Below are 10,658 nucleotides of genomic sequence, written 5' to 3' on the forward strand. Positions count from 1 at the left end.
TCCACATTCACTCAACCTCATCATCTTCTCCTTCACCACCATCAAAGCGAACCACCACCATGAGAAAGAAAGTTATTGCTCACAAGAGCTCAGGCCGAGGAAAGAACAAACAACCGGCAGTCGAAGAAGAAGAGCAAGAGTCTCATACCTCTCCTACTCCTTCACCTCCTCCCTCATCACCAAAGAAAACAACCCCCGGAAAAGACTCAAAGAAAGATCAAGGGTTTGCACTAAATGACACAACCGAACCTGCGAACTTGGAATCCATGGAATTCCGAGACAAGTTTCGCAAGTCTCACTCCCACTATGATCCAAGCAGGTTTAACTCATGCACCTCATATGAGTTCCATAAAGAGGTTGTGGAGAAACGCCATCTGTGCACTACATATCTTGTCAGTCTCGACAATCTCAAGAACACCAACATTTCCTCTCTGTTTGAACTTCTCAACTGGAAACCTCTGCTTCTTATCAAAAAGCCAGTATACCCAGGTCTTGTTAGAGAATTTTATGCTAACATGCGGCTCATCGATGGCACCCTTCATTCCTATGTCAAAAGGGTTCAAATAGCCCTTGATGCTGAGACTATTGGAGCGGCCCTGGGCTTCAAGGATGAAGGACCGAAAGCTTACATGGTGGAAAAATGGGACACACAAGTCGGCATTTCTCACAAAACTGTTCTTCAGCACATTTGCACAAATCTTTCCGGATTGCATGGAACCAATCCAACTCACAAAGCGCTTGGACCGGTCAATTCCTTGCTTCATCGCATCATCACTCATATTCTGACTCCCCAAAGCGGCTCACACAACCGAGTAACATTTTCTGACTGTCTCATTTTGTTTGCTTTGGTTACCTCTACTCCTATCTCTTTTGGTTATATTATGATTAGACACATGTGGGATTCTGTTAGAAGCACCAGAAAGGCTAATCTGCCTTATGGTATGTTCTTAACTGGAATTTTTGAGTACTTTAGAGTTGATCTGTTGAATGAGAAGGTAGAAAATGAAGTGTCTATGATCCGTGGTGGAGGCGTGACTAAAGAAACCAAAGGAAGAAAATCGGACAGTGAGCATGAAGGAAGGCCAGAATCTTCCAAAACTATCAGGTCCTTTCAACAGATCTTGGGAGAATTCTCAAACATGGCTGATATGATGTTTCGCTCTCATAAAGAAGCCCAGAAATAGGCCTATGAGAATGAGAAAGCTTGGAAAAATTGCAAAGAAAGGGTCACCTTGATGCTGGAACATCTTAACAAGGATTTGGGAGAAGAGAGTGAAGGAGGCGCTGAAGAAGAGGACATGCATTTTTCTGATGATTAATGATTCTTTTTCTGTTTGATATTGGCTCCACTAGGCTCAATTTTTTTTTGTATAAGCATGACTTGATACTCACTGCTTTAGGATGCTTTGATACACTTTTGCTATTGCATCTTGTTGCTTTTTTGTGTTATATTAATCATGGATTGTGCAGGTGCCCCTTTGATGACAAAAGGGGGAGGAAATTTAGGTTCCAAAATTGAAATTGGAACGAAACAGGGGCTGGAAGGAAACAGGGGTTGAAATTTTCATTTTTTTTGAAAATTCATGATTACCCTTGTTCAAAGAATGCATGTTGATTGCATATGATCATTGTTGTTTGAAATACATTTGTTTATTATGATTATGCATGTTGATTGTATATGGTCATTGCTGTTTGAACCTGTTTGAACTATATTTGTTTATCATGATTAGTCAATTTTAGCATTTGGTTGATAATGATGATGCATGGCTGATTGATTCTTCATAGATAAACTGGTTGGTTTAAAAATTTATTTTTGGCAGTTCCTTTAATTGTGTAACATATCAAAACTGCCTTGTTTTTGTATTCAAATATCTTTCATTATGTTGTTTTGCTCTGATAGGAAAATATTTGAAAAATATTTGGATATCTTTTTGTATGAAAAGTTTGAGCAGTAAATCAGTTATGATATCAAATGAGTTTTGATTATCAATTAAAACTGCTCATAAATCAAGCAATTTAGCATTATAAAATCTGCTAAATAACATTGTTACTTGAAGCTTGATTTAAATGTTACAGGTTTATGCTTCCCTTGGTAAAATAGCATATATTGAGGGGGAGCCATGTGACATTTTGAAAGGGGGAGAAATTCAAATCAAAGGGAGTATTACCTACTCAATTTTTAATTTCTTTCCATTTCAATTTTAATAATGTTTGTCATCAAGGGGGAGATTGATGAGTTTGGAAAACTCTAAAAATAATACTTGTGATGACTAAAATATTATTAAAATAAATAATTGCAAAATTATTAATCTGACTTTCATTTAACATTTTTGATTAATAATTTTGTTGCAGATTTTATGTTGGGCCGAGAAAGGAGTTTCTGACTTAAGCCCAACAATTAGCCTTGATGCATGCATTATATCATGAGGCTGAAATTTTATATTAATGGGCCAGAATAAATAATAATGTTGCAGGCCCAATGCTCTATTGTTTGCTTTCCATGCTTGATCCGTTACACAATTTTATCAGGAAAGCAAATGCTTATTAAATGGGCCGGCTTTGATCATTTTGTCACAAGCCCAAAATCATACTAAAGAGAATAGCTTCCATGCTTGGTCCGAAATAAAAGAAAAATGAAAGCATAATGCTTCCAACGGAACCAAGCTTTAACAAAGTGATGGATTTCAAAATCTATTACATTGTTAATTAATGCATGGGGAACATGAGAGAGAAAATACAGCTGAATTGATTGATGGGTGTTATGTCAAACACGCCACTCTATGCTAAGGGAAGTAAAAGCAAGCTATGCCTAATTAATTGTTTAACTTCTTTGCATTACTTTTCTTCTCTTCAGATTTCTTTCATTCTCTCTCATCTCTTTCTTCTTCTCTATTCGGTCCTTGTCCAGGAAACAATGGAGGCCGTGCTCTTCAACGAAGAAAAGGAAAGAGAAGCATGCATCAAGACCATCAAGCTAATGATGGCAAGAAAACATACCAAAAGAAAGATGAGCTGTGGCTAGGATGCTTACCAAATATGGTTAGATTTGGTGAAGCAATCTTGAGCCTTTCATGCTCAAAATGGAAGAAGAAGATTCGGCCAGCTAAGGGAGATTCTTGGAGCATGGCTTGTCTTCGAATCTGACCAACCACCACAGGGAGTAGCTAGAGTGGCGAAGTGATGGTTGGAGGCAGAGTTTGAAGCAGATGAAGTCATCATCATCATGAGGCATCAAGGGCCAGAAATCCATCTTGGAGAGCAAGCCAAGGATGGAGAGCCCGGATTGATGAAGGTTGATGATCAAGAAAGGACTAGAGGTAATTGCATGTTGGTTAATGCATGGTTATCTCTTCTCTCTCTGTGTGGCCGAACCGGTTTGTTGAAGGAGGAAGAAAGTTGGTTCGGTTTTGGCTTCAAGTGTGGAGGCTTTCCTGTTTCTTTAAAAAGGGGGAACAACCACTGTTTGAAGTAAGGAGAAAATTTGAGAGTGCAAGGCACAGAGTTCTCAGAGCTACCTGAGCTAACAGATTTCTCTTCTCCTTCAATGTATTCTGTTTAGTATTTTTCTGTTTAATTTTGTCATGTCTTGAGTCTCATGGTAAAAGGCAAACAGTGAGGTTTGTAATGAAAAAGCCATAGAGCGGAAAAAGGCAGAAAGTGCAAAATTAAGAGAAAAAGCCATAGATGTCTTAGAGGTCCTTTGTTCATCTATGTTGTGTATCATGATTCTGTTGGAATCCCCTTGTAAGTTGGGTTAGCACTTTACAAGTTGTAATCTGGTTGATTATAGTGAAATTCCATCATGTTTGTGATGGAGACTGGATGTAGGCTGCACTGCACTTAGCAGCCGAACCAGGATATATCTGGGTGCAAGTTCTTTCTCTTTCTACTCCATTTCTGTTTTCTGCCACACACGAGCAAAAGCTAGAATTATCTCGTGCCAAGTGACGAGACGAAACAAAAAGTCTCGTGGCAAGGGACGAGACAAAACTGAGTTGCTCGTATCCAGTGACGAGCAAGAAACAGAAAAGTCTCTTCAGAAGGACAGCAAGTGTTAGCCTCGGAAAAAGGGGGCTAAGATTCAACCCCCCCTCTCTTAGCCACTGAAACCATCAATAATTTATATTGTTATTTGTTATAATATCTTCTAAGGTAAAGGTAATTTATTATAACAACTTTTGAGTTTCATTATTCTATTGTAATAATGATTAGCTTTATCTTTTCATTTTATATTTATAATTCATTTTATTTTATAGGATTTAGATCTCATATTTATATTCTTAATGTTACTTGCACTTTCAAGAATAAATAGCAACTTAAAACTCATTTTATCAGTCATGTTAAATGAGATACACACTTTCCAATTTGTAAAGAGTGTTGGATAAATACTTTTTTTTTTATATTTTCTGATGTCAAAAAAATATTATTGTATGTTTTTCACTTTCTTTTTTTTCTTCTCTGTTTTTTAATGAAGAAGTCTGCAATTAAATTTGTTTTAAATGATTGTTTATTTATATAATTAATCATATAAAAATAATTCATGCGTGTTTGGATTACTTGATTAAAAAGATATTAATATTTGTTTGAGTAATACACAAAAAGTTAGTTTTAGTAAACCTAAACCTTATATGATAGTTATTTTGTAAAAGCTATATAATAATTGTCTATATCTAAAATAATTGATACTTATTAGAGTCAATTTGCTAGCAATTTTACAATTTTGAAATAATTAATTGTTACCTTTTATAATCCTAAGTTTCAAAATGTTATACTTATCAACCGTTTCTGTCATAGGATATTTCCAAGATGGAAATTTTGATTCTGAATTGGAGACACACTGAAGCTTTAAGTTCATGGTTGACAAAATTGAATAACGAAAATCTTGAGAGTTTGAATGAACTTGTCCTTGTTGTTGATGATGGGAAGAGTAACTGTAATGTGGCGGTTAAATTATTTGAGAAGACACCCAAGTTGGAAACACTGAAAGTAATAGGCCTTTACTGTGATGAAATCCTCAAAAATATATTTCCCTCCCATGATAAAGCTACTAATAAGGAGATTCTTGGAAACTTAAAAGAATTGTACCTATTCAACTTAGATGAGTTGAAATCCATGAGTGGGGTAGAATACTTGTCAAATCAGCTGCGTCTATTACGTGTTTCTTATTGTCCAAAATTGACAACAATAGTGCTACAATCTCCCTCCTTTCTAAAAGAACTGCACATAGGAGCATGTGATGCAATGCTGCGTCTATTCATATCTTCAACAGCGAAAATGCTAATACACCTTGAGGAGTTGCAAGTTGAGAAGTGCAGATCTTTGAAAGAAATCGTGGGGGAAGAACAGCAGAGTGCTATGACGGAAGACGAAGTTATTGAATTTGAGCAGCTAGAGAGGATAATCCTTCGATCTTTGGAAAGCCTGGAATGCTTTTATTCAGGGAATGCCACTTTGAAGTTGCCCTCTCTCATTCAACTGGACATAGTGGATTGCTCCAAGATGAAAGTTTTCTCTCATGGAAATGTCGGCGTTTCTAGAAGCATTCAAGTTTCTTACAACGACTCAAGTGATGATTTTGTCTTCCTCCGTGATCTTAATAATGCCGCTCTAGTAGTATTGCAGTCTCTAAGTCAGGTAATAAATAAAGACCCTTCTCCAAATAAAATTTTACTATGTGCCACTTTCAAATATTTTCCTTAGAAAGTTAAACACTTGGTTAATTTAACTAAGGTCAATTTTATAGATGTTTTTATTTGGTATCTAATTTTTATCTAATTTATTTTTTATAATAATTTTTAAATATTTTAAATTTTTTACTTTTATATTTTAAAATTTAAAATTAATTATTTAATTTTTTTAGTAATTAGACAATAATTTTTAGATACTATAACAAACACCTTTAACTAATTGATAAATAATTATTTTGCAGTGATTTCAACTCAGAGAAAGAGTATGGAAAAAACAAAAAGAAATTAGATAAGAGAAACCATAAAATGGATTAATCAAATAGATTTTCAGTAACAGGATACTTGGTGATAATAAAATAAATAATAAGGCTCATTTTTAAACATTCAAGTAAAAGTATTAGCATTGTACTCTTTTTCAATTAAATAAATTTTAATTTTTTTATTTATTATTATTTATATCAATAGTTTAAATTTAAGATTTTGAGTTTAAAATTTAAGATTCAAAATTCACACTATAAAGAATATTGCACTTTTTATTTTATTTTTTTGGAATGCATTAAAATTCACCAATAATAATTTAGTTTAAGTTTGTGTATTGCATTGAAAAAAATCATGTATTGTTCATTGTTAATAATCACTTGTTAATTGTTGTTCTCTAATTGATAATAACAATATTGATAAAGTCTTATATCTAATTGATAATGTTACTCTTTTATTATATAATATTTCTAAATAATTTTTAATGGAAAAAAATGACAGAGACTTAAGCAAAGACGTTTAAAATATCTTTAAATAAAGACATTTAATTTCATTCATTGAATAGATTATTATATATTAAATTTTTGACATGTATCATAAATTAAAAATATTATCTTTATTAAAAAGTATTGATATATTCTTAGCTTGAAATCGTTAATTTGACTCTGATAATCATTATTTAATTTGTTTAGAATTTAATTTTTAACAAAATTTTATTAGTGGATTGTTTTATTTTTATTATTTTCTATAAATCTTTGTAATATTATTTTTCTACTTTTATTTTATTATCATCTTGATATTTTTTATTTTACGAATTTAATAATTTTTTATGAGTTGATTTTTTATTTACAATTTTTATAATTTTTTAATAATTTTTTTCTTTTCTCTTACTTTTGAATATCTATATTTGAATCTACCAATTCTTAATTATTCCATTTTTACTCTAGTAATTCTTATTTATTTTTGAATTCTTTGAATGAAACTTATTGTAAAATTGAGATTTTGGAAAAATAAATATTTTGTATTGATTTAAGAAATATTCAGTGTCATTTGAATTAATATTACTTAGAATTATTAGTATAATTATTTCTTCTATTAGATCTTTAATTTTATTCATAATTTGTACTTTTATTATTAATCTATGTTTTTTTAGAATAAGTTTTTAATTGTGGCTAAATAACAACTTTAGAAAAAATTATTTTTGACATGTTTATATAAGTGGTGTCCTAACAAAATTTATAAAAATAAATAAATAAAATAAAGGATATTTTAAAAACTAACACAAAAGAAGAGTGATGTTATCATTATTCTTGAAAATAACAAAAACTTAGTTTGAGAAATCTTTTATTTTAAACAAATAACTTTATCAAATTAAACAAATAATCTTTTGATTGTAAATGGAATTTGACATCAATAATTTAATCAAGAATAAATATAAATATTTATTAATATATAAAATTATATTAGAGATTTTTAAATTTTAATAAATATAAACTAACTTAAAAAAAATAATATTTTAAAATTACAAACATAAATATATAATTATTTTGATTTACCAAATACAAAATAAAGTACTGATGACTCTTTAAAAATTTTAACAAAACAAGGCTAACATACATCACTCTCCTATATCATGTTACTCTACGATATATTTTGGTACTTAGCATATCTCAAATATTCAATTAAAAAATAGTTAAACTATTATTTTCTTTTAATACAAAAGAAATACATAAATACTTTTAATTCGAGATTTGAATAGCAGAATGAAGAAATAGAATAATACGACTAAAATATAAGGACATTATAATCATTTTTAGACAATAATAAAATATGAAAAGCTAAACATAAAGAAGTGCAACTGTGATGTATAATGAAAATACCTTTAACAAATTTTCAATTTGGATTTATATTAATAGAAAAATATTTTAATTTAATAAAATTTAGTTAAGAAATGAGATAAAAATGAAAATAAGAAATAATTATAAATAGAAAGATATATCATAAAATTTAATTGAGATAATCAAATAATTATTTACCTATTATTTTAAGCATTATTAAGATAGGAAGATAGGAAGATAGGAGTGGTCTCTCTTAAACCAGAAGCAAGCTGGACCGAGGAAGATAGGAAGACGGTGGAGTTAAATGCCAAGGCAACCAATCTGCTCAACTGTGCGATCAGCTTTGAGGAGTACCGACGAGTATCACGGTACACAACGGCAAAGGAAATCTGGGACAAGTTGCAAATCACTCATGAAGGAACTACCATTGTAAAGAAGTCTCGGACAGACATGTTAAACAGGGAATATGAAATGTTTGCAATGAAGGAAGGAGAGTCCATTAATGAACTGTTCGAACGGTTCAATATCATCACTGTTGGCTTAGATGCTCTTGGAATCACACATTCAGAATCTGTGCTAGTGAGAAGAGTGTTGAGATGTCTCACAAAAGAGTGGGAAACAAAAGCCTTAATAATTTCTGAGAGTAGTAACTTAGATTCTATGACACTTGATGATTTGAGAGGAAACTTACTTGCTTTTGAAAATTCCTATTTGAAAAGAGATTCAAAAAAGAAAGGAATTGCCTTTTCTTCTGTGACTAACCCTCTGGATAATGAATCCAGTGATAACTCTTCTGAAAATGAGTTTGTGTTATTTGTAAAAAAATTCAGGAAAATGACAAAGCTCAAAAGCAAAGGCAGCAGCTCCAGGAGGACAAAGAAAGATCTTAGCAAGGTAACCTGTTTCAATTGCAAGGAAATGGGTCATTTCAAATCTGATTGTCCCAAGTTGAAAAAGGAAGAGAAGCCGAAAAAGGTGAAGAAGAAGGGACTGATGGCCACATGGGAAGATTTGGAAAATGACTCAAATGATGATGATGAAGAGTCTGAGACCAAATCACAGCACTGTCTTATGGCAAATGAGATAGATCAGGTATCATTTCAAAACTCTAACACTGAAGATCTTCATCTCATGATAGATCACCTTTCTGAAAAAATTAGATGTTTTTTAGCTGAGAATCAAGATCTTGAACAGCAAAATTTCATTCTTAAAGCTGAAAATGATTTCCTCAAAGAAAAACTAAGAGAGGCCGAAACCGCTTGTGATCTTGTGGAAGAAAACAAGCAGTTAAAAGCCCAAGTTAGAAGCTGTGAAAGTGATCATTCTGTTCTTGCATATGTGAATTATTTTAAACAAAATGAAGAGTTGCTCAAAGAGGTTAATAGACTTAAAGATGACTTAGCCAAGTTCACCCAAAGTTCTGAAAATTTGAACCAAATCTTGGCTAGTCAAAAACCTCTTTATGATAAAGCTGGGTTGGGATTTTATAAATCTGAAAAATCACATCTTGAAAATATTGCCTCATCTTCAAATGATGTAACATATCAAGACCCAACTCACTTTAATAAAACTACAACTCCAAGATTTTGTAGAATGTGCAACCGAAGTGGTCATTTTCCAGTTCAATGCTTCTTTGGTGAAAGAATGATTGGTGACAAAGTTTACAAAGTTGTTTTTGATTACAATGATTTGGGTCATAAGAGATGGTTTAACGTGAAAGGATCCAAGAAAATTTGGATACCTAAGGTCACTTGAGTTTATTTTGTAGGTTTGCCTAGCATCCAAGAAAAAGGAGAATATGTGGTATATGGATAGCGGATGCTCTAGGCATATGACCGGGAAGACAACCTTCTTCATAAAGCTTGATGAATATGATGGAGGACTTGTTACCTTTGGTGATGATGCAAAAGGAAAAATAGTGGCTGTTGGAAAAGTTGGTAAAAACTTTTCTTCTTGTATAAATGATGTGCTTCTTGTAAATGGTTTGAAACATAACTTACTTAGTGTTAGTCAATTGTGTGATTTAGGTTTTGATGTTGTCTTTAAAAAGTTTGTGTGCTTGGTTGTTTGTGAGAAAACTGGGGATGTTTTATTTGAAGCTAAAAGATGTAATAATGTGTATGGATTAACTCTTGAGGATTTAAAGGAACAAAATGTAACATGCTTCACCTCTCTTGAATCTGAAAAATGGCTTTGGCATAGAAAGTTGGGACATGCTAGCATGTACCAAATTTCTAAGTTAGTCAAAAAGAATTTGGTTAGAGGAATTCCAAACATCAAGTTTGATAAGGACCTTACTTGTGATGCTTGCCAATTAGGCAAACAAGTAAAATCCTCTTTTAAATTAAAAGATGGAATCTCAACCAAAAGGCCATTGGAAATGTTACATATTGATCTCTTTGGTCCTACTAGAACTCAAAGTTTGGGAGGTAAACATTATGGTCTTGTGGTGGTTGATGATTACTCTAGATTTGGTTGGGTACTTTTCCTTGCTCATAAGAATGATGCATTTTATGCCTTTTCCATCCTTTGTAAGAAACTTCAAAATGAAAAGGATTTGAAAATTGCCCATTTGAGAAGTGATCATGGAAGAGAATTTGAAAATCAAGATTTTGAAAAATTCTGTGATGACTTAGGGATTTCTCATAATTTCTCATGCCCTAGAACACCCCAACAAAATGGGGTGGTTGAAAGAAGGAATCGAAGCCTTCAAGAAATGACTAGGGCCATGCTATGTGAGAATGAAATTCCTAAATTTTTGTGGGCTGAAGCTGTGAACACAGCATGTTATATTTTGAATAGAACAATCATTAGAAAAGGGCTAAAGAAAACACCTTATGAGCTATGGAAAGGAACCCCTCCAAATCTTAAGTAC

General features: G+C 32.2%; 1 protein-coding gene across 1 annotated transcript; it reads left to right on the plus strand.

The window, feature by feature from the left end:
- Window positions 1-1,948: 1,948 nt before the first annotated feature.
- LOC130960662 (uncharacterized) lies at window positions 1,949-9,144 on the plus strand. Its single transcript, XM_057886107.1, has 3 exons — window positions 1,949-4,158; window positions 4,795-5,634; window positions 8,614-9,144. The coding sequence occupies exons 2-3, from the start codon at window positions 4,807-4,809 to the stop codon at window positions 8,671-8,673; spliced, it is 888 nt and encodes a 295-aa protein (XP_057742090.1). The 5' UTR covers window positions 1,949-4,158; window positions 4,795-4,806; the 3' UTR covers window positions 8,674-9,144.
- The last annotated feature ends 1,514 nt before the right edge of the window (window positions 9,145-10,658 follow it).

The sequence above is a fragment of the Arachis stenosperma genome, chromosome 2 (genome assembly GCF_014773155.1).
Source record: "Arachis stenosperma cultivar V10309 chromosome 2, arast.V10309.gnm1.PFL2, whole genome shotgun sequence".
In the NCBI taxonomy this organism is placed as follows: domain Eukaryota; kingdom Viridiplantae; phylum Streptophyta; class Magnoliopsida; order Fabales; family Fabaceae; genus Arachis; species Arachis stenosperma.

Bases quoted from the DNA above. Each gene is read 5' to 3' on its own strand.
- LOC130960662 (XM_057886107.1), top strand. From the start codon at position 4,807: ATGGAAATTTTGATTCTGAATTGGAGACACACTGAAGCTTTAAGTTCA. The intron at 5,635-8,613 runs GTAATAAATAAA...AAAAAAATTCAG, and splicing joins TATTGCAGTCTCTAAGTCAG to GAAAATGACAAAGCTCAAAA.